The sequence below is a fragment of the Temnothorax americanus genome, unplaced genomic scaffold (genome assembly GCF_048541705.1).
Source record: "Temnothorax americanus isolate GAGA-0224 unplaced genomic scaffold, ASM4854170v1 Scaffold35, whole genome shotgun sequence".
Lineage (NCBI taxonomy): Eukaryota > Metazoa > Arthropoda > Insecta > Hymenoptera > Formicidae > Temnothorax > Temnothorax americanus.
Window position 1 is genome coordinate 337,573 of NW_027509496.1, and position 23,247 is coordinate 360,819.

Below are 23,247 nucleotides of genomic sequence, written 5' to 3' on the forward strand. Positions count from 1 at the left end.
CTGCTCTTTTACTCACGGGCAGATGCTTGCACGTTCTTTTCACGTTTCTGCCGGTCGAATCTGTACGGCAAAAACAACAATTTAAGCGACATACACTTGTGAAATTTTGCTGCAAATATGTTTCAAGCGTCTAGCACACTCGACTGCTCTTTTTCTCACGGGCAGATGCTTGCACGTTCTTTTCACGTTTCTGCCGGTTGGATCTGTACTCAAAAGATACTTCCATATTGTTTTCACATTTCTGCTACATGTTTACTTTTAACAAATAGTATAAAATTTCACAGTAGCTTCTTACAGCAGACTACTGCAATAGTACAGTAAGTACTCGTTCAATCACAGATATTATGCACTTTTGTCGCAATTCTGGACTGATTTCTTGCGCACTTCTTCGGGACGCATCTGAACTAGCAAACTGGTTACCAGGGTATTTCTTCTCATATTAAAGACGGCTCAGACTGTGGTCTGAGTTACACAAGAAATAAAGTGAATAATTAGTGAACACCTTCCACGCGCGTCCTTCTCATCCCGCTCCCATCGTCGGGATTAATCAGCGATTTCGCGAACACGCCCTCTACTGAATAATAGGCTTTTGCCACTTCTCCTTCTTCTTTATTTTCTGTCTCGTTATTTTTTTGCAACTGTTTTATTTCTATAGCGATGTTACCATCGGTTTTTTCACCTTCGTCGTCGTTGTCGCTTGTGTCCAAATTTACGTGTGAGAGATTTATAATATCGTGGCTCGAGTCGATGCTGCTGCTGCTGCTGTTGCATTCACTGTTGTCTTGCAAGACTAACCAGCGTTTCAATTTGAAAGCGTTACGTAACGCACAAACAATTTTGTCCGTAGTCGAAACACGAAATCCGTGATGTGAGCAGCGTTGACTGTACTCTCGGGCCTCCGGTAAACTTTTGAACGGTGGAGAAATTTTTTCCAGATTATATATGTTTCTGGAAAGTAGTTGACTCAAGTAACGAGCCTTTTCCACACCTCTGCAGTAGATGTAGCGCACTGGTCGCGTAATTTCTCGCAGATGTAACGTGAAACATTTGAGATTGGTTTCGCCATCGAACCACTCGATTCCATGATAATTTCGCAAAAGCCAGTTATTCTCACGTCTTGGCTTTTCGGGTAGATCGTCAAATGGATAGGGAGGCGTCATAATCCAGTGTCCAGCGGTCGCTGCGTTATTCGCGACAACTGCGACTTCTTTCGGAATAAACTTTCCGTTGACATCACGGAAACCTTGTATATCGATGACCAGATCCATAGTTCAAAATGCACTCTCTATTTTTTCAAGCGAAGCGTCGACGTTCGTGTCTCGAGTGAAACTGAATCTCTCTTTTTGCACAACTTTACGCATGAAAATGGCGATGGGGGAAATATGTAGTGGTGGGGTAAAAATAAATCATGTACCGTAAAGCTGTGAAATATTATTTGTCGACATTTGTCATTTAACCGACAAAGTCGACGATGATTTGTCGAGAGGAGTCGATTTCTAGAACATTATCGAACTCGGCGTAAACGATACAGTTAACACTTGTGGTAAGTGCTTTTTCAAATCGCACTTCTAATCGTAAATTGCCATGTTTCACAAAATTCCAATGGCCGGCAAAATTGGCTGATAAGTCGGGTGTAAGATCATAGGCGAAAAGTGTGAATCCTTCGGCGTAATCTTCTCTACTTATAGAATTACCCTCGTTCAAAAAGTGTATACCGGTTCCCGAAAAAAGAGTGTGATAAGCTTCGACGTAGAGTGGCTCGTCTTTCGAGAAGCTCGGCTGTAGCGGTCTACTGGGAATTTGTATACCGTCGGCGTACAGCGAAAAGAAATTTATATCAAAGTTTTTGAAATTAAACGGGTTTAATTTTCTATCGCCGTTGAACGCTCTGTTATCGACAAAACCGATTATTATCCGTTTCGGCAGTTGACCGAGTATTACATTGTCTATCGATTCTCCTACGAGACCCGCGTGAATCGTAAATGTTTTAACTTCGACTCTCGTAAGGGGATATTTGGCGGTAGTTTGACTCAACATTTTCGCATGCGCGAGTAAAATGCCAGGACTTATTTTTGCTCTTCTCACTAGCAGACTGGCGTCTAAAATGCGTATTTTTGACGTCGATTGATTTTCCATAAGACAAAACGAATCCTTCGAACGAACGAGTCTCATTCTAACTTCCACACCGTTAATTAAAAATTTATCCTGATTGAAAACGTCGCAATAAAGATGACCTATGAGATTTAGCGCGTGTCCCTCGTGAATGTAACAAGCGCGTCTCACGAGAGCCGGATTCGGTGTTTCTGAATCTACGAGTGCGTCCATGAGTCCGGGAATATCCATGTCCCACAGACAAGAGGTCAGATGGGAAGTTTTTGCGGGTGAAGAATAATTTAACAACGCCTCTATGTACGCGCGGTACGCGTAAGCGTTGTTTGGGGGTGAGACGAGTTTTTGATTGAAATACACGTCGATTTGATTGAACATGGAATGCAGTAAATGATTTACAGGGCCTACTTTGAACGCGCTTCCGCCTGGTGTACTTGTTTGGCTGTCGCCACCACCGCCTGCTAGGGGAGAAGTTTCTACGCGTATGCGAAGACTCAACATGGTGTGAGTGAGGTCCAAGTAGTCTTCTCCGTGTCCGGGTATGACGAATTCTATAGGCGCGTCGTCCCCGAGGGAGGTTATGGCGGGTTTATAATAGATACATTGCGAGCTTTCGATATTAGTTTGAGTGGGTGGCAAAGAGAAGAAATCGAGTTCACTTTGTAAACACTCGTTTGAATGCGTGTGAAGAAAAGACATGCTTATCCTTCTTCTCCGCTCCTTGAATTCTTGGTTCGCGTGTGTGCGCGCGACGATTAAGAGAATATGTCGGATACGCTGCGTTTCTTGACGCTAACTCGACGACCACGTTGTCTCGCAGTGGTGGTAGATGACTTTCTGTTTACAGCACGAGTCTTCTTCTTCTTCGATGATTTTTTGTTCGTTATTCTCTTTCTCTTGCTCTTTGATGACGATTTCCTTTTGTCCGTTTGAGGACGACGACGTTTACAAACTGCAACGCGACTGTCGTGGATGCCAAGGGGAAACTGAAACGCTGAATTTTTTGCGGTTACTTTATACCCCGATCCCTTCATCATGCTGCTTATTTTCTCCTGTGTTTTTTTTTTAAGATTTCCACTCGATTCCTTGAGGCGAGTTTTGAGTGCCTCCTTCAACGGTGTATTATTTTCGACATCTTTCATCACATTGATTCCCGCGCGTAAAGTTTTTTTACCGACCGCTCGCGCGCCTCTACTTAGGAAAGGCAGTACTTTTCTGAATAATCCGCCGAGAAAACTACCGATTCCATGACCTCGTTGATAGGGTGCTCCGACGAAAACTTGTAGAATTCCTCCGCCTCGTCCGCTCTGGTAGTGTGAATCGTAATATTCGTAGTCCATGGTACTAAAATTAATTTTTATTCTTTTCGACAACGACACTTCACCGCGGTCTTATTGGAAACGTCTAAAATGCAATGTCACCGTCAGCGTCCCGGATTCGAATGGTATATTTTTTCCGAGTTGATCTTTTATATCTATTTCAATCGTGCGGAAATTTGTTTTGCGTAATGGAATATAATGCAGCGGAGAGAAATGTTTCACCTGATTCGTTCCGTAAGCGTCCACGTAATTATAGCGGTATGTCTCGACCGGCACTATTCGGAGAAGAGAAGTTTGTACGTCACCTGTTACATAAGGCTCGTAAATATCGCAATAAACGAACATTTTATCTGGAATACCGCGCTGCAAACTACAAGGTTCACGACTATAGAAAAATGTTTCGCGTACACCTTTACTTTCGTTAAAAAATCCAAGTTTAATATAATTTGCAGTAAACGGTTTTTTGGAAATAGGATAAATTGCGTTGCGCCTGGCATATAATTCGCCATAGTATACGGGATTATTGAGAAGAGCATGACTTAAACCAAGTATTTGTAGAAGAGTATCGGAAACGCTCATATAATGTATTAGATCGCATTCGCTTGCGTTACAGGTAATGTTGATGAGGATTTTTCCTCCAGTCTTTTCTTGCTGATCCAAATAAAAGTGCGAGTCAGCTTGTTTGCATGTTTCATTAATCGCCGAGATAAGTTCTGTGGTATTTTTGTAAAGACCGTACCATATTGAGTCTTTCCTCGCCACCTGTGCTTCTTTCTCCCCCGGTTTAGTATCGAAGAAGTAGATTTCATTTTCTTGATAGCGCAAGTGTGAAAAAGTACTTGAAAATTGAATCTCGCTAAGCGCGACTTCCCATTCGCCGTGTAAGTGAACAGTTTGAGGTAATTCCGTAACGAATGACGAGGTTCTATTTTCCGGAAAATAGCGCATACTGCTATTGCTCGGAAGAACCATGAGAAATTGATCGTCCCTCATCTTGAGGAAGAGAAGTTAAATTCGAAGCGGGGATCCAAGTGTCGAACTTGCTGGGATAACCGCGCCGGCTAACTAACACCTGTTTATTAGCGCCGCGTCCCCTGGTCTTTATCACGCGATCGACGATAAACTCTTCTTTCCGCAAGTTTTTCTCAACTCTAGCTAATTCCTGTTCATAAAAAATACCGTCTATGACCTCATCCGCTAAATCGCTCAGTTCGTACACGCGTGGTTTTCGCCACTCGACGCGGTGAATTCGAAATATCTCTTCACTCCACCTCGCCTCGTATCCTTTCTCGAAGGTAGCTTTTGCTCTACTGACGCGAACGAGTTCTCCGACGCTGTATTTAGCTTTTTGCGCGCGTTTCATCTTTTCGCTTTTTCTCCATTGTCGAACTATATTTTCGCGCGCTACACGAGCGTTTTCTCTCGTAACGACAGCCGGCTGCATTCTGATGGAGGAATGACGGGTGTGATTGTAAGCGCTTACGATATCTTGCAAAACATCGACGTAGCGCCGCGTATTTTTATGCGTAAAATAGCGCCACATTCGCTCCTTCAACGTTCTGTTGAAGTGCTCGACGACGGCAGCTTTGATATCCGGATTACGGGCCACGCGAAAACGAATGTCGTTTTCTTCCAGAAACTTTTGCAACGGACGTCCGATAATCTCTTTACCTTTATCCGTTTGTAAGTATACCAGTACGCGCCCGTCGCTTTTCGAGAGCACGCGCTGGAAAGCCGTCGTCACGTGCTCACTCGTTTTGTATCGTAGCGTTTCTACCCAGACATATTTACTAAGCACGTCTATAATCACCAGGACATACGAATATCCGTCGTTGTAACTTTTGAGATTTCGGAGCTCGATCAAATCGGCCTCCCACACATCGTCGATATTCGACACGTTGTAATGCAACCGTGAAAATTTTTTGCGCGATGGACGATGCAACGTGTAAGCGTCTTGCGTTTCGAGCCAACGCGTGACTTCGTTACGGAAGACATTCGGTTTAGCGGCGCGCGTCAAATTATCCGTTGCCGAATAGCCCGCATAATGTCGCGGATCGTAGTAGAATTTTTCAAGATCCGTCATTTCTGTTTACTCCAATCGAGTAAGCGTCTTTTCTTCGCCTGTTGTGAATCAACGGTACTTTTCGGTGTCTCATCTGACGGTGTGGAACTTCTGAGAGGTCGAAATGTCGCGATATTTGAAGAAGAACTAGCGGATAATAATTCCGTATTTCTCACTAGTATCGAGGGGACGTTTAAGACGCGAAGTAATCGTGCGAACTGAAGTCTCCCCGTTGCTTTCACGGTTTTTCTTTCGCGCATAGCCTCGTTTATCAGGTCGTCGATATTCGAATATTTTATAACGCTGCCGTCTATAGTGACGACTCCATCTTCGTTCCAGCTAATTCTACTTGGAACTGCTTTATCGAACAAATATTTTAACAATAAGCGAGCATTTGCGCGATAAGTTTTTGGTACGCTATCCAGTATTCTTTTAGTGCTTTTTGACATATTACGCTCGTTTGACGTGACGGTAGCAGCAGCAGCAGCAGCAGCAGCAGCAGACCGCGACGTCATTTTTCGCCATAATACCGCTAGAGTGTGAAGCCGAGTCGAGATCGTGCGTTGTCGTCGTTTCGTAGTCGTCGTCGACGTCGTTGATGTCATCACAACGAATATCGTTGTCCGCATTTTCGTTCCCTTCATCGTTGCGCGCGTCCCGATTTCGCTTTCGCGCTACACGAACAAAATGAAGATATCGCCAAAGTGCCTCTTTATATTTTTTCCATTTCTCCCCGACGTCGAGTGGTAAGGGTGAATTAAGAATGAGACTCATCTCCGCATCGAGTCGCGATAGATTTGTTCTCGGTGTACGCACGGAAATATTGGCGTTCTCCGAATTTTCGCTATTTTCCATTGCTCGTTCGCTACCGACGGCGGTAAACGCGGTGGGGAGCGTTTGTTGCGATAATTGACGCTGCATTCTTTCGAGATTTTCCGTAGTGATCAAAACCATCTTTTTTGCCCTTTCCATAACGCGCGTTTTAATCTCTACCGCCGATAATTTGCGACGTAAGGCGGCTAATATAGGACCGATAATATAAGGTAAGAATCCACCTTGTTGTACCAATAGCTTTCTTTTAGCCTTCAAATTACTGTCTTTTGACGCGATGCGACGCAGCGTCGCTTTGTGTATGCTTAATCGTTTTTTGTCACGTCGTTCGAGCGAAACGTTACCTTTGAGCGTGTTGAAAACGCATTCGCTTATACACCGTATTAATTTATCGTCAGCGGTCCGTAAGAAGGTCGCGCGTTGATTTTTGTTCAAATACAGCAACGCCTCGAGATGACAGGTATTTTTCTTTCTAATCGAGCGTCTGGCGTTTTTCGTCGCTCTGTCTGATTTTGCGTTATTTTCTTTCTTTTCCATCGCGAGAAAATTACACGACTGACCAACGTGTGCGCTAGTGCGCGTCTTTTAAACGTAGCCGTTGGAAAATGATCTACGCGGTACGTAGACGAAATGTGCCGTATCGTCGGGAAAGATACACGTTCGAAATTGATATTCGTCCGGAGTCGATTGTTTCAAATCGAGCAGTAGATACCCGTGCGGTCTCGACGTGGCGTCGTAGTACGCCTCTTCTAAAAATTTTGGATCGTTGGAAAAGACTTGACGCGCTAAAGAACGAATTTGGGCACGATCGCGAGGATTCTTGAAAACCACGATGTAATTTGCATTGAGCGATATATCGCGTTGCCCGCGTCCCTGATGAAAAAGATTTTGCGAGATGAGAATTACGCTGAGATCCTTATGATGACTGCCTTTGGTAAAGAGATCTACGATCGCGTCGCTCGATGACGATTCTCTCATAAGATCGTCGATTATCATCAATTTAGGGGAAAGCGGATCGGCGGAATAATCTTCCGGACGTGGCAATCCCTCGCGAAATTCAATTATATTTTTCTTCACCGTTGCTTCTTCGCGCGCGTCGTATTGTAATTGACGATAAGCCTCCTGCCACTCGGCGTAATAAAACAAAACTCTCTCGAAATACACGTCGGACATGTGAGATAGTTGTCGGAGAAAGGTTTTCACGAAGATCGTCTTTCCGCAACCGGTGGGTCCGCACACGATCGACGTCCAGGGATGTTTCCAGCGCACGTCCATTTTGCGAAATGATTGACTCGAATTCCGCGCGACTTTAAAAAGAAAATTTGAGGAGGAGAGGAGCGGAAGGAGGGGAGGGGATAAGGTAATCAACGGCGGCGGCGGCGGCGGCGGCGGCGGCCCGAACGCGCGCACCAGCGTACCTCCGCAAACGCTCGCGCGAGCGAACATCACCGCGGCCGTTGATCAGCTGATTCGCGCGCCGCGGTGGACATAAACTTATTCACCCGTCTTAGCTTATTACGATTCCGCAGCGAGAGCATCGCGATCGACGAGCTTGTACGCGATGCTTCGAGCGGAGAAGTGAGAGAGAAAAAATAAGCGCGGAAGGAAAGGGAGGAGACAAATATATATATTATACAGCAACTATTTACGTTTTAAATGTAAAAATATTTTATTTTTTCAGAGATTTTTTGAGGAAAGGAATCACAAATTTCAAAAAATTTTATATTTAATCACACACACGCACACAGAATATATTTACATATTACTACATTATATTTTTTTAGTTACATATGTACAGAAATCTTTTTACGCACTTACAACTATTTTTACAAAATTAAAAAACTATTTACAATATAATACTGCAAGAACATTTTTTTGTTACCCTAAAGTGGCAGAAAACGTGTTAGCCTAACTTAAAAATAAAGAAGAAGGAGAAAAAGAGTTATTCACTCCACGTAACCGTACGGAAATGAATAACAATTATTGATAAATCTACGTTTTACCAATACCGGTGCGCACGTTTTCGTTTCTTCGCGAGTTACAATTTCATGAAACGCGGTGCGGTGAATTGCAATAAAATGTAGATTTATCACTGTCCCCGCAACCGACGATGTTCCTCCCTCTTCCTCTTCTCTACCCTTTCTCTCTCTCTTTATATTATTAAGTTTTTAATACTATTGTTGCGCTTGCCGAGCGCTCGTTCGTTCACTCACACACGCTCACACTCCCGACGCTCGCAGAAATAAGTAAACACTGCGGTGATTAAAGAGAACAAACTTAAGGTTTATTAAAGGCTCGCGATACAGAGGAGCGTGGACCACGTCCGCACGGTCCAGCAGCTCGAGAACAAATATCTCAGCTGTTACATTAAATCAATAAAATCAATAACTGGCTCGTTACTAAGGACAGGCTACATTCGACTTTCCGTTGCACGCTTCAGCTTGGTGTCGGAAAGGTATACCGGGCGGCATGCACGCAACACTGCCCCCCTTCTTCAGATTGTCGTCCCGACAATCAGGGTGGCAGCCTGCTAACTAGGGAAGCCGCTGACTGGACGGTTTCCTGCTCTCCTCGTGCTGCTGCACCGAGTTACTGAGCTCCGTCCATTCCAGCCTCCACAACAGGTCCTCTCCATCGTGCGATTCCAGGATACCGGAACGGCTTCCTGCCCTACCCTGGGCTGTTGCCACAGGTTACCGGGCGCCGTCCTCTTCTTGGTCCCAACCGCACTCCGGAGCTTCTTCTTCTCATAGAGCTGGCCAGACTCTACGACGAAGATCCTGCTTGACCCCTGACTCCTGCCGCCAGTGCTCCTCTTCCCTCTTGAGCTTTGCGCGCTTGGATCTTCTTTCTTCGGGATCAGAGGGGAAAATACTTCCGTGGACCCATCGCTCTAAGAGCTCTCTGTCCCCTGCCCGGGCATTCGCTCTCAGTCTCACGGGAAAACAACGGTCAAAAACCGTGAGAGAGGCAGTCCAGAAAGGTTTCCCAGGAGAAGACTGCAATTCCCCTGCCGTCATGCCTTATCCGTATGCTGTTAATATCTGTAACAAAACAATTGAAACGTAGAAAAATCGAACAAAAACTAATTAGTAACTTCTTAAAAATATTTAAGTACGGGCTCAGACTCAGGTCGAATCGAATCAACACTTCCCCTAATACGAAATCGGAAAATTATTCCCTTTCCTGAAAAGGAGCCAAACGATCTGCATGAACAATTTTATTTTTACGACGAGGAGACTCTTGGGTACAATACACAACATCACTAATCTCTTTTAATTATTACCCATGGTCCTACCCACGGACTCTGCAATTTTGGGGCCTTCCCCGCAATTCGTTGAGGATTATAGAACCAGAATTTTTGTCCCGGTTCGAAAAGTACTCGTCTAGAACGTCGATCATACCAGGACTTAACGTTTTTGGATCTAATTTGTAGATGATGTCTAGCAAACTGATGGATGAGATCCAATCTGTTCCTTAAATTGGATATGTATTCTACCTCTCCGTCTTCCTCCCTTATTAACAAAGGAGGACTTCCTCTAAGAAGATCTAAAGGTAAACGTAAATCCTGTCCTAGATACATCTCCGCCGGAGTTACTCCAGTGGTTTCGTGTTTTGAAGAACGAAAAGCTAGTAGAAACAAAGGAATCCATCGATCCCAATTTTTTTGACTTTCACAAATGAACTTTGCCAAATAATCTAAAATAGTACGATGCTGACGCTCGACCTGCCCATCTGATTGTGGATGGAGAGGGGTCGTACGAGTTTTTCTAATCCCCATCAGAGAGGTCATTTCTTGGAAAAGCCGGGATTCAATGTTTCTTCCTTGGTCTGTATGCAACTCCAAAGGAACTCCGTGTCGAGAAAATACCTGATCTACTAAAGATCTTGCCACTGTATTGGCTCTTTTATTTTTAAGAGGCATAGCTTCTGGCCATCTAGTAAAGCTAGCGACTACCACCAGTAGATATCTATTTCCGTTTGTAGAAGTAGGCAAGGGACCTAAAATATCCACTTGTATCCTTTCAAAAGGAGCTCCTACATTGTAGATTTGCAAAGATGATTTTCCCTTACCGATGGGACCTTTCCTAGCAATGCAAATCTTGCAGGTAGCACACCATCTTTCTACATCCTTTTTACAAGTGGCCCAATAAAAACGTTTCCGAATCTTCTGTAACGTTTTATTAATGCCAAAATGTCCCCCAGAAGGTGAATTATGGGCCTCGTTCAGAATTTCTTGAATCCTTTGTTTAGGCGCGATAATCTGAAGAATGTTTTTCTGTAAATTTGGGAAGAGCCATTTTTTATATAAAACACCATCAATTATTGTCAACACCTCCCAATGAGTCCAATAAATTTTTAAAAAAGACTCTCCAGGAGAAATTTCCTGCCAATCAAATCGTCTACCAGCCTCTTTGGCTTGAATTATTTTTGAAACAACCGGATCCTGAAGTTGAGCGGAACGCCATTCCTGGGGATTCTCCTCAGCGAAGACTATACGTCCACAAGTCTCTTCTTTCGATCCTTCGTTGAGCTCTATCTTTGTACAGTAACGACAAGACGTCTCCAAACACGGACGTCTAGACAAACCATCCGCATTACCATGAGCCTTTCCGCTCCGATAACGGACGTCAAAATCGTACTGCTGCAGACGCTCCAACCATCTGGCCAATTGCCCTTCCAGATTCCGGAAAGACATCAACCATCGTAAAGAAACATGATTCGTTCTCACTAGAAATTTCCTTCCATATAAATAGTGATGAAACGATTTCACCGAGTCTATCACTGCCAATAACTCACGTCGGGTGACGCAATAATTTTGTTCGGATTTGTTTAACGCTCGGCTAAAATAGGCGATCACCTTTTCTTCTTTTCCTTGAAATTGAGAAAGCACCGCCCCGATACCATGATTTGAGGCATCGGTGTCTAAAATAAACTGTCCTTTACCTGAAGGAAAAGCTAAAATAGGAGGAGAAGTCAAAACACATTTTAAATTCTCAAATGCCTCTTGGCATTCGGAAGACCAGACAAATTTATTATTTTCTTCCGTCAATTTGTACAAAGGTTTAGCCAAAATAGAAAAACCTTTGACAAATCTCCTATAATACGAGCAAAAACCAAGAAAACTTCGCACATGCTTCCGTGTTTTCGGAAGCGGCCAATGTTTAACAGAAGAAATCTTATCTGAGTCAGTTGCAACACCCTTTGCAGATATTATATGTCCAAGGTACTTTACTTCTCTTTTTAGAAATACACTTCTTAGGATTGACTTTTAAATTAGCGTTTTGTAAGCAAAGAAAAACTTCTTTTAAATTACGCATTATTTCTTCAAAATTTTTTCCAAAAACAATGACATCATCTAGATACACAAAACAAATCTTAGAAATTAATCCTTTCAAAACTTTCTCCATAAGTCGCTCAAAAGTAGCAGGGGCGTTGCAAAGACCGAAAGGCATAACCGTGAATTGCCACAAACCGTTTCCGCAAGAAAAAGCTGTCTTTTCTCGATCCTTAGGATCTAATCTTACCTGCCAATATCCACTCTTTAAATCAAGAGTACAAAACCACGAATTCCCCGCTAAACAATCCAAAATATTGTCAATCCTTGGAAGAGGGAAGGAATCTTTCTTTGTTACGGCATTTACCTTTCGATAATCCACACAAAACCGTATAGAGCCATCCTTTTTTTTTACTAAAACAACCGGAGAAACCCAAGGGCTGCTTGATTCCTCAATTACTTTTTGGTCTTTCATCTCTTCCAAAATTTTATTTACTTCCGTTTGTAGATGAAGGGGAATTCGGCGAGGTACCTGCTTAATAGGCCGAGAATCACACAATTCTATGGTATGACATAATACATCACAATTCCCGGCAATAATATTTTCGGAAAAGACATGATAAGATTCTTTCAAGAAATCAGCAAAGACAAGTTCCTATAAAGGATTTAAATGTGAGAATTCTTGCTCAAATATCGGAAGAAGAGCAGGACAGTCCTCAATTCGAGAACAAATTAGTCCGTGCTCAACTTCCACACTCTTCGTCAAACCGAGAGTGTTCTCTAAAAATTTATCCAAAACTTCCGCTTTCTCAAGAAAATCTGTCCCGAGAATACATTCGTCATTAATGTCTGCCACATAAAAAGGCATCTCAAAATTAAATTTGCCCAAAGAAATCGTGGCTAACGCGAGAAGTTACCGGCACCCTCTCACCGGTAGGATATCTAAGATTACAAAAATCAAGAGGAACTTGCTTCAAATTATTCGCCAATCTTAAATTTAAAACCGACACATCTGAGCCCGTATCTATTCTAAAAATACAAGATTTATTGTCTAAAAATCCATTAACACAACAACGTTTGCGTGAGTCTGTGCCCACGCTTCCGAGACGGCGCACAATATTGGTTCTGCCGCGCGCGTAAACCGGAGCTCGGGCTTCGCCTGTCGAGCCAGCCCCGATCAACCCGACAGAAGCTAGTTTTCCTGTTTCTGCGCGGGACATTCTGAACGGAAATGCCCGGTTGCCCCACATCCCCAACACTTCTTTGTTTTTTGGCGTTTATTTCCCTTTTGTCCCTTCAAAAATTTCTTTGTTTCCGGAACTTCTTTTTGGACGGAATGAGAATCTCCCGGCGTAGCGTCTTTTTTTCCCGAAAAATAATTTTGATTGATAAATCTGAGCGTCTTCGAACGCTCGATCGCTATTCGAAGCGACGTTACTCCCTCGACTTGAAGGGTACGCTTCACAAAACCGTCGGTCAACGCGGCGACAAATTGAGAGCTCGCAATTTTATCGCGAACCTCGTGAGAGCATTCTGGATACGCTTTCTGTGAAAGCCTCTCCAGATCCGCGCCCAACGCTGCGAAATTCTCGCCCGGGCGCTGTTTCCGATTTGTGAACTGAATATAGTAGTTTTGTGCGAGTTCACTTTCTCTAAAACGTAATTCCAATTTCGCCTTTAACTCTGCGTAAGAGAGAGATTCGATCCCGTCGGCGTATGCATCAAGTAATGAACGCGCCTTTCCCCGTAAACACGACGCCAAGACAACCGCTTTTTCCGCCTCACTTCATCCATTCGCAACGGCAATTAGCGAGAATTGTGAAAGAAACTCGCGTAACGGCGCCGTCCCGTCGTACGTATCGGGCTTTATTTTAATGCCGTGAGAAATTCTATCTCCGGACGCGTCTACACCCGCGCCCGTCACTCGCACCGCGCCGCTCGCGTTTTCACCCGAAAGAAAATTATTGGAGGGACTTAGCTCTGAAATCCTCTCCTGCATTCGATGAAGCTCGTCATCGCGCTGCTGTATCATCGCCGCGAACTCGGTTTCCCTCTGCATGCGCTCCGCGCGCATCTCACGAATCTCCTGCATCACTGCCTGCAGCGTAATCACTTCCGCCGTCTCCGGAGCGTTCGATTATGGAGTCGCTGATCGGAGCCGTTTTCTCGTGGGAGCGGTCGAAGCCATTTCGTCTTGATTAGCGCAGCTCGTTTTTTTTTTTATCCCGGACGAGCCCCCAAAATGTTGCGCTCGCCGAGTCGTTCGTTCACTCACACACGCTCACACTCCCGACGCTCGCGGAAATAAGTAAACACTGCGGTGATTAAGGAGAACAAACTTAAGGTTTATTAAAGGCTCGCGATACAGAAGAGCGTGGACCACGTCCGCACGGTCCAGCAGCTCGAGAACAAATCTCTCAGCTGTTACATTAAATCAATAAAATCAATAACTGGCTCGTTACTAAGGACAGGCTACATTCGACTTTCCGTTGCACGCAACACTATTGAAATTTACAGCTATATAATTCCTATAATTTAAAGTAATACCTTTTATTTTACACGACTTTACAGTACGTCCGTCCGGTGTACGAACAATATAAGCGTAGAATTTCGGCCCGCCCGACACAAACTTCTCGATATAGCTGCCGTTGCCGTAGCTCTCGTCCGTCATATCGCCGAGGAAGTTACCGGTACGCGGTTCGTACACGTTCGGATCGCCTGTACTTACATATATACAAGAGTCGGTATCGTAGTATAAAACGCGTCTATCTAATGCTTTTAAATATTTTTATAATTTTAAGCGCGCTTGTGCCGTCGTGTACGCCGCGATCACGACATTTGTCAATTGAAAAGCCACGACGGCCTCTTCTCGTAGCCGCCACGAAGCATATATCACCTCGTCGTTGACGGGTAATATGTCAATTACCTCGTGCTCGGGACTCGTGAGCAAAGTCATGAAACGCAAACAAGATTTCACGACCTTGGTCTGAGGCAGATTGGTTCGCTGACCGAATTTCCCCCAGAAAGAATTTAAACAGAGTTTCGCGACCGAGCGCAGGCCGGGATTCCGCACGATGTTGTCCTTATCGAGAACAACACCCTCGATTTCCGCGTATTCTCGCAGGTATCGTTCTTTTGCCTCGTCGTCATGACAATCGCTCGGGCACCCACTAGCTTCTTGTTTTAATTTCAAAAATGTATTTATGTATTCGGCGAACAAACCACCCTGCCGAGTAACGGGGTCATATCGCGCAACTTTATATTGCCATATTTCGCTCACATTTGTCACGCGATATCCCTTCTCGACGGCTTTGCGCAATTCGACGGATACCCAAGTACCCTCGAATTCACGATCGGCGGGATTATCGTGAGTGCACGCGGCCTGCGAGAACGTTTCACAGCAGCTACGGCATAACGCGAAAAATAATTTTCCGCGTACGCGATATGGGAGTACCGGGTGAAAAAGATCGCGCGGTGGAAGTACTCGGCATCGGATGAGTCCTTCGATTGAATCAAAATTATAATTCGGTGCAGTTCCGATTATCGCTCGGCATTCTTCACCGATAAAAATATTGGGGTGACCGATCGGAAAAGCACCGGTTTTCAATACGTAGGGATACAGAGAGCATACGTCCACGTAACGTATTTTCTCCGTACCCCGAATTTTGCGTCGAGTGGCGATGTTTCCCGTGCGTCCTCCGTAAAATGCGTCGCGACGATCGAGAAGTGCGTGTTTCAACAATGGGTGATTTTCTACATAATCTTTCATCGCCTGATTTTCTCGCAACTCACGGTCGAAATCGCACTCCCACATCTCCGACACGAGGTACCCCCTCCTTCGGAGACGACATGTCATCGCGAGTGTTCGTTCGTACTGCGCGTCGATCGTGTCCTCGCGATTCGCGGACGAAGGCTTTCTATCGCGATTCACTTGAAAACATGTGGGACATCCGTGCCAAAAGCAACCGTGAAATTGTAGTACGTAACGGCGCGTCTCGTTGTCGTCGTCGTCGTCGTCGTCATTAGTCGGCGTCTCGTAATATCCATCAACGCGCGTGCCGTCGATTTTATGCTCGCGCTCTCGCCCTGCGTGAATTATGGGATGCCCGAGCTCGTGCTCCATCCATACCAGCCACTGTAGAGCTTTACGCGAGTGATTATCGGCGAATCTGTATCCTCCCGCCGGAATGATTCCTATTTCCTCTTTACGCAGAAAGTTTTTGCGAAAAACTCTCATACACGTGGAAGCGATAGTCATGCATTCTTCGAACGGACACACGTTCCCGCATTCCAAAAAAATTTTTTTGAAAGCCATGCACGCGCGTCGAAGAATATCCACGTCGTTACGGCAATATTTAATAATTTTACTTTGAAAATTAAAAATAAAGTTGTTACGCGTCATCTCCGCGTGCCACGAAAGAAAGTGTTCGCGTTCTTTCGGTTTCATTTGCTCGGGAGAAAAATATCGTGTGTCGGGTGTCGGACCGATATAATCTTGATTTTCGCGGGTGTTAAACAAATGTGGAAAAATACCTTTATCCAATGTATCCTGCAACCCGAAAGCTTTAGGTAATTCGGATAATTTCATAGGCATATAATTTGAGCTATTGATAAATTTTGTATGTTCGACCGTCATCACGACAATTTTTGTTCTGTTTAAAATTATTTGTAGCTCTTCAGTCTTTTCCGTATTTTCGACTAAATACTGTAGAATAAATTGCGCATCAAACGTTTTCGCATTATGCGCGATGCAAATAATTTTTTTTTTACATTTTGTCCTTCGCGTTACAAAATCGACGAACTCTTTTACAGGATCGCGCCGAAATACAAACTCGCGCACTCCACACCAACGGCATCGCTCCGACATGTCGTCTATCGCGGCGCACGCTTCGCAAATCTGTTGCGCGACGCAGAGAATCGGTACGTGAATTTTGACGTTGTTCGTACCTTCGAGCGTCTCGTCTTGACGCGTTTCGAAATCATAGAACACGAATGCGACGCGTTCTTTTTTGCTATTACGCTTGTTCGTTGCATTCACCCCGTCATTTTTGTTTCCAAGCGATGCCTCTCCCCCCCGTGCCAGCGTAGTACTTGTACCCTCGCCCGGGTCGTCGTTTACGTCGGCATTACGTCGAAAAGGCCGCATAAAATAAAAATGATTAGCGGACTGCAACGAACAACACGTCTTGCAATACAAAACGCCGCATTCGTGTCGCGAACCTCTCTTGACGAATCGCCCGCAATTATCGCAAATCTTCACGAAACTGCAGACGCTCGCGAGCGATTTACCGTCGTAAGATTTTTGCGCGAGATGACGTTCGAAACACGAGTTTCCGAAAAAACGCACGATTACACGCCGCGCACTTGACAATTTCTACTTCGGGATTCTCGCACGAGAGTGTAGCGTAACAGCACGGACACTTTTTCGAACAGCGATGTCCTCTGTCTTTACGATACACAGTGTTGCACGACACGCAAAATTTTTTTTAAGTACCGGCAGCGGCATTCATATTTAAAATCGGATTGTAATGGCGCGAACGCTCGTAAAACATGATATTTAAACGGCACGTAGGCTCGCGTTCTAACGAGGCGAGTAATTCGGCACCGTCGTACAAAGGATTCTCGCCTCTACCAAAATTATTGGAATTATATACGATGATTGCTATATTTTCATTCGCGAGAAAGTGTTGAAAACGTGTAATCTCCGAAATTCCGCACCCGTCTTCGGGTATCGTAACACCGGCGTTCCTCACCAGCTCCAACGCTAATTCACGCTGAAGCGCGGAAGTCCGGCATCTTACGGTATTCCACCTGTCGTGCAACACTCCCGTACGTAGATTTCCGCGCTCGCGATAAATTCGTGCCAACACGAGGGAACGAGGTAGACACAAATTATCTCGATTACCGAGATCTAAAATTGACCGCTTAGTGATGGCTGTTATCCTGTTTGTCGCACCCCCACGACCTACCGGCATCGCAACGTTGAAAACGCGCACGTCGAAATTTTGCGCGATATCAATTCCCCCGTTACTTTGCGCGATCGAACTCACGAGATCCCATATATTCTCGGGTGTTAAATCTCGTGCTGGGCGAAACGATAGCCTCGCCGGACCGTGCGTTAGTTCCGCCGACTCGAACGATAAGCCGACGTAATCTCCCGGACCAGTCAAACGTAACGCGTACGCGTGAATCTCGCGGAACGCGTTTTCTAACCAACGCATGGTATCCTCGCCTTCGGGTATCGGACGTACTCTAAAACTAGCCTCCCTACCGAGTATTCGGAAATTTCTAAATTGTCGCGCGTTTTCTGCCACTAAATCTATATAATTAAATTGACCGACCTGGTAACGTTGTTGCTGTTGCTGCTGCTGCTGCTGCTGATGGTGATCCTGCTGATGTGCCTGCTTCTGATGTTCCTCTTGCTCCCTCTCCACGGGGGTATTTTCCTCCTCCTTCACCTCATCGTTTCTCTGCGATTGAGATCCGTCAGCGTCGGCAGCAACAGTATTCCACCCCTCCTCCTCGCTAGCACTTTGCGTTTGCGTATCATCATCATCGTCAGTGTTCGGAGCAACAGCAGCGGTAGGACGATCCGCACCACCTCCACCCGACTGTACTAAAAAATAAAAAAAACTTAGTATTGTACAATATTGATTTATATTACGTTTAAAAAGTTAAAATTTTTTTCACGACCGCGATAGAGCATACTAAGGTAACTCACCTTTAGTTGCTTTTATCACTGGCGTAGGTCGAACGTTCTTTTTTTTTTAATGTTTGTCTCTTATTAATTTTCTGGAGACAAGGATCGAACCGGCAAGTAAGAAACATCTAATCAGAAATAATTACTTGTGTGATTAAAACAAAAAAAATTACGGAATTAAAATTATAATAGACAAATATTATTACCTTCATAATTTCTGGGTGCGTATCTCTCGTCGTCGTCGTCGTCGTCGTCGTCGTCGTCGTCGTCGTCATCGTCGTCGTTGTCATCGTCATCGGTTTCACTAATAATATCATGGTCAATATTATCGATATTATCATCATTCTCCTCCCCCTCCTCCTCCTCCTCCTCCTCCTCCTCCTCCTCCTCCTCCTCCGCCTCGTTCATCACCTCCTGCGACTCTTCTGCGTTTCAAACTTCTTGTTTTTGTTCATGTTCTGCTTCTTCTTCTTCCTCTTCTTCTTCCTCTTCCTTTTCCTCTTCCTCCTCGTCGTCGTCGTCGTCGTCGTTGTCTTCCATCAATATTCGGTCGATCACCCCATCGATCGTCGAAACATCATCATCAGATTCCGATCCTTGTTCTTCTTCTTCTTCTACTTCCCTTCCTGGTAAAATGTAACATTTCGTTATTTTTTTTATTTGCTGCTAAATTTTTATCTTAATTTATTTTTTAAAAACTTACCACGCGGCGTATTAAATATGACCGAATCGGGTGAGCCCACAATTCTCACCTCCGCTTCTTGATCTGCTTCTTCTTCTTCCACCTCCTTTTCTTCTTCATCGTCATCTAAAACAGTATAAATTATATGTGCTGTGTGAATCCGACAAACCAAGTTGGCTCACAGTTTTTCAATGTTCATATCGGTAAAGACGTTATATATTGCCAGTTACGGTCGATTTAAATTACATAAATTATATTTGTTTTATTATACAAATATGGCAAGTGTTAGCTTTTGCGCGTTATTATTATAGTCTCTTACCGGAAGATAAATCGATGACGGGGATATTGTCTGCGGGTGGTGGTGCCACAATTCTAGTTCTTCCTATAAAATTTAATATTTATAATATTTGTTTTTTAATGATTAATTAATTTTATTATTTTTAACTTACGTGCTGGTATTGCCTCCTCAGCAATGTTTTCTTCCGCTCGACGTCTCTGTCCTCGTCGGACCGGTTGGACAGCGACAATACGGTTCTCTACTATTAAATTAATTTAAATTTTAATAATAAACTCCGTTATATTAAAATTTTAAGGTGCAATTTTTATTTCTAACACTTACTTATTCCGCCGTTACGACGCATAAATCTCGCAATATGCCCTCTTCCTGCGTCTTCTTCTTTGTGACCAAAACCCTCACGCAATGATAAAATGTTGGAAATGATGTTCAACAATCTTTGATTTCTCTTACAGTAACCCAGTTCATCCATAACGGATAACAGGGTACTGGAGCACCCATCCGCGAAACGTAAGAAAAGACGATAATTCGCCTCTTCGTCGTTTGTCACTGCTTCTACAAACTTACGTTGCTCATTTAAGCGATTGCTTAAATTGCAACTCACTTTGAAAAAATCGACTAAAATTGCGCGGAGAAACATTTTTGCGACACTTCACTTGTCTGACTAACTATAAGAGCGTTGCAAGACGACTCCAGCACGACCGGACAAGTAAGGACTAACGCTCAGATATAGTGTTACAGACTATTTATAGTTGAAAATATTTTCAAAAACTTCTAGAATAATGGCGTAACAAAAATTTTCTAGCTATCCCATTGATTACCAAATTCGAGACTTTCCCGCCCATTTTCTTCCTACTCTCCATTACCCGCGGAAGGGTGAAAGGTTTTCGGAGAAAAGTTATTTTTTTTGGCATAAACCCTTTTCCGTCTTGTTCACAAAACCATATTCTTTTATTTAAGGCCTTACAAAGAATTCCTTATTAAAACTTTCTAGTAATGCTTTATTCCAACATGTAACTAGACGGTTTTATTATCGCAACTGAGAAATTTATTGATTTATTGCTTCCAGTGTAAAAAGCCAAAAACTTCTAGAATAATGGCGTGACAAAAATTGTCTAAGGTCCTGGTTAACAAATTCGAATCTTTCCCGCTCACTTTCTCTCCACCCTCCTTTACCGGCGGAAGAAAAAAGTTTTCGGAGAAAGGTTATCCTATGCCATAAACCCTTTTCCGTCTATTGTTCACAAAATTATATTCTTTTATCTAAGGACATACAAAGAATTCTTTATTAAATGATTTGAAAGATAAAAAGAGCTCGAATAGATTTTTGTTTTTCCTGTATTTTTTATAAATATTTTTATTTAAAATTTAAAAATTTTTTAACCATTACGCTTTTCGTATAAAATTTTTAACCGTTCACTTTATTAACAAATTCTCTTAACCCCCTATAAACTACCTATATTTCAGAATTTATAGTTAAAACTAAAAAAATGTAGAAAAGTCTAGAAAAATCTAAAGATTTCTAATTTTTTATCTGCGCGCGCAGACTAATTTTTCTAGAACGTTGCAAACAAAGTTAACGTTTTGATTAACGTTACGAAGCCGGAATCATTCAAGTCCCAACGTTCAAAGCGACAAGTTTGCCAGTGAAAAAGTATATCTCTCTCATCTGACTTTTCGATTAGTGTGTGTGTGTGTGTGTCAGCCGATATTACGAAGAAATAAGAACAATGGCTAGTCACAGAGAAGACGCTAATAATTCTGAGAAACGGGTGTTCACTCGCGATATTCCTGATAAAGGGATTCCCGATAAGGGACGTAACTTCGAGGGAAGAAACGAGCAATTACATATGCTGCTATCGACAACATATGGACTCAACAGCTCCCATACGAAGAGAATTCATGTGGGTTTGCAAGCAACATCCGAGGGAGTTTTCGTGCCGATGGTCAAATTAACCGGCAAATGTGCGGACGGCGTTTATTTCGACGAGAAATCGTGGCAGCAGTTTCAAGAGAACATGGGACTCGTAAGCGAATATTTAAATGGAGGAAGCAAATTGAAGCCGAATTCTATCTCCATTAACAATATCTCCGTCAATTTTACTTCGGCCTACGGAGCAAGATCCATATTGCTGGCGTACAAGGAAAACGAGGAAGATACTTCTGCCAGGACGGATCAATTAACGAACAAGCGAGGAAAATTGTCCACCGACGAAGAAACAAAAAACATACGCTGTGGCAATTGTGATGCAGAAGCCTACATTTCTCGGACTGAAAAATATTGCGAAATGTATCGATGCACATTTATTACATTTAAAATCAGTGGCCGATAATGTTAACAATTGCGCGCGTTATCTTATTAAGAAAATAGAGTTAAATCTTTCTAAAAGTTATATAGATGAGGATATTGTGAAATTAACTCTCAGAGGAAATTACTTCGACATCGAGCTTAATGTACGTACGCAAATAACCGATTTAACTTTCCTTGATACGTATTTTAATATAGTAATGATAGAACTTTGTTTGCTGCGCTTTACCGAAATCTGTCGTATAATTTTGTCGAATCGCAGATTGTAAATTTTATAACATTATTGTTTAACAATTTATCTACAGTTTTACTTTATAAGCGACAAAATTGTATTTTTTCCTATAAAGAAGAATTTGTAGTAATAAACATTTTTTTGTAACTTCTACATTTTTCTATTTTTCTTCAATCCTCACGTTCTCCGCAACAAATTCCTTTTTCTCTTATTTTTTCAAAATTGGTCAAAGTTTCTAAATCGTAAATTTTTCAAATGCGCTCAATAATAAAAACTTTTAATTAAAACGAAATAGTTGCATTACGTCATAAAGCGAACCTGTCCGTTCCTGTTTTACAACCTCGTTTCCGCAGGAAATAAGTAATACATGAGCAAATCTTAGAAACCAAGCGTATTTGTTTATTTCAAAAACTCTTTGTCTAGACCCAAGTTCTAAAAGAACACCGTCATAAATCATAAAAATCCTTTGATACAAAAAAGGGTTAGATTGCGTCACGTCACAAAGCGAACCTGTCCGTTCCTGTTTCCCCCTCCCCTCGAGGTAAAACGCTCTTAAAAATTCCACTTTCCGTTTTCGCCATCTTAGCATCATATCCTTTTTCGCGCTTAGCGTCGTCTACCACGTGCTCCCACCAAAATGGCGCTGGCCGGCTCTTCCGCTATTTTACCGCGTGACTTCAGCGTCGTCCGCCACGTGCAGACCCAAAAAGACGCTAGACACTTTAGGCGGGAGAGCCAATCAGACGCTGGATAGATATGCGGTATCTAATCAAAACGCACCATTTAGTTACTATTTTGAATCCGGCATTTTTGTTTCGTAGTCGTCCACCACGTGCAGTCCCAAAAAAAGTCACTAGGCACTAGACACCTTAGGCGGGAAAACCAATCAGACGCTGGGTAGGTATGGGGTATCCAATCAAAACGCTCCATTTGAATCCGCCATTTTTGTCTCATAGTTTTCCACCACGTGCAGTCCCCCCAAAAAAATCACTAGACACTAGACGCCTCAGGAGAGGGAGGGCCAATCAGACGCTGGGTAGGTATAAGGTATCCAATCAGAACGCTGGCTAGGTATGGAGTATCCAATCAAATCGCTCCATTTTACCCCCACTCCTCACGCGGCAGCCAATCAGAGCGCTCCGAGGTCACGTGGGCAGACCGTCTGGCCACGCCCCTGGCGCCGGAGGGGTCGGTGGAGGGGGTTTGTTTTGACGCCCCATACCTACCCACTTACTACTTTTACTTATTTATTAACAAATTGTTTATTTAAAAATTATTATAAACAATTAGAAAAACATGTTATAATCGTTGTACTCGTTGTCTCATATCAATTCGAAAAATGTTTTTAAAAAATGTATTCATATTATTTATAACATTTATTCAAACATACAGACAGTGCATCTTTTGACTATTTTCCACACTACCTCTGAG

The 23,247-nt window shown here is 43.3% G+C and overlaps 5 protein-coding genes and 1 pseudogene across 5 annotated transcripts; 1 reads left to right on the plus strand and 5 right to left on the minus strand.

Annotated features, from left to right (window-relative positions):
- Positions 1 to 1,452: 1,452 nt before the first annotated feature.
- LOC143901599 (uncharacterized protein F54H12.2-like) lies at positions 1,453 to 2,808 on the minus strand. The gene has a single exon (XM_077414024.1). The coding sequence runs from the start codon at positions 2,806 to 2,808 to the stop codon at positions 1,453 to 1,455; it is 1,356 nt and encodes a 451-aa protein (XP_077270150.1).
- Positions 2,809 to 4,380: 1,572 nt separating this feature from the next.
- Positions 4,381 to 5,511, minus strand: LOC143901600 (uncharacterized). Its single transcript, XM_077414026.1, has one exon. The coding sequence runs from the start codon at positions 5,509 to 5,511 to the stop codon at positions 4,381 to 4,383; it is 1,131 nt and encodes a 376-aa protein (XP_077270152.1).
- Positions 5,512 to 6,906: 1,395 nt separating this feature from the next.
- Positions 6,907 to 7,596, minus strand: LOC143901601 (uncharacterized). The gene has a single exon (XM_077414027.1). The coding sequence runs from the start codon at positions 7,594 to 7,596 to the stop codon at positions 6,907 to 6,909; it is 690 nt and encodes a 229-aa protein (XP_077270153.1).
- A 6,791-nt stretch (positions 7,597 to 14,387) lies between these two features.
- Positions 14,388 to 15,857, minus strand: LOC143901602 (uncharacterized). The gene has a single exon (XM_077414028.1). It carries the CDS (start codon positions 15,855 to 15,857, stop codon positions 14,388 to 14,390), a length of 1,470 nt encoding a protein of 489 aa, XP_077270154.1.
- Positions 15,858 to 18,731: 2,874 nt separating this feature from the next.
- LOC143901603 (uncharacterized) lies at positions 18,732 to 19,748 on the minus strand. The gene is made up of 5 exons (XM_077414029.1): positions 19,601 to 19,748; positions 19,431 to 19,520; positions 19,301 to 19,363; positions 19,003 to 19,107; positions 18,732 to 18,925 (listed from the first exon to the last, which is right to left on the minus strand). The coding sequence occupies exons 1-5, from the start codon at positions 19,746 to 19,748 to the stop codon at positions 18,732 to 18,734; spliced, it is 600 nt and encodes a 199-aa protein (XP_077270155.1).
- Positions 19,749 to 20,822: 1,074 nt separating this feature from the next.
- LOC143901679 (uncharacterized) lies at positions 20,823 to 21,877 on the plus strand (annotated as a pseudogene).
- Positions 21,878 to 23,247: the final 1,370 nt, after the last annotated feature.

Coding starts and splice junctions, on each gene's coding strand:
- LOC143901599 (XM_077414024.1), bottom strand. CDS start 2,808: ATGTCTTTTCTTCACACGCATTCAAACGAGTGTTTACAAAGTGAACTC.
- LOC143901603 (XM_077414029.1), bottom strand. CDS start 19,748: ATGGATGAACTGGGTTACTGTAAGAGAAATCAAAGATTGTTGAACATC. Junction 19,108..19,300: donor CGTCATCGATTTATCTTCCG/GTAAGAGACTAT, acceptor ATACTGTTTTAG/ATGACGATGAAGAAGAAAAG. Junction 18,926..19,002: donor CATATTTAATACGCCGCGTG/GTAAGTTTTTAA, acceptor ACATTTTACCAG/GAAGGGAAGTAGAAGAAGAA.
- LOC143901602 (XM_077414028.1), bottom strand. CDS start 15,857: ATGACTATCGCTTCCACGTGTATGAGAGTTTTTCGCAAAAACTTTCTG.
- LOC143901601 (XM_077414027.1), bottom strand. CDS start 7,596: ATGGACGTGCGCTGGAAACATCCCTGGACGTCGATCGTGTGCGGACCC.
- LOC143901600 (XM_077414026.1), bottom strand. CDS start 5,511: ATGACGGATCTTGAAAAATTCTACTACGATCCGCGACATTATGCGGGC.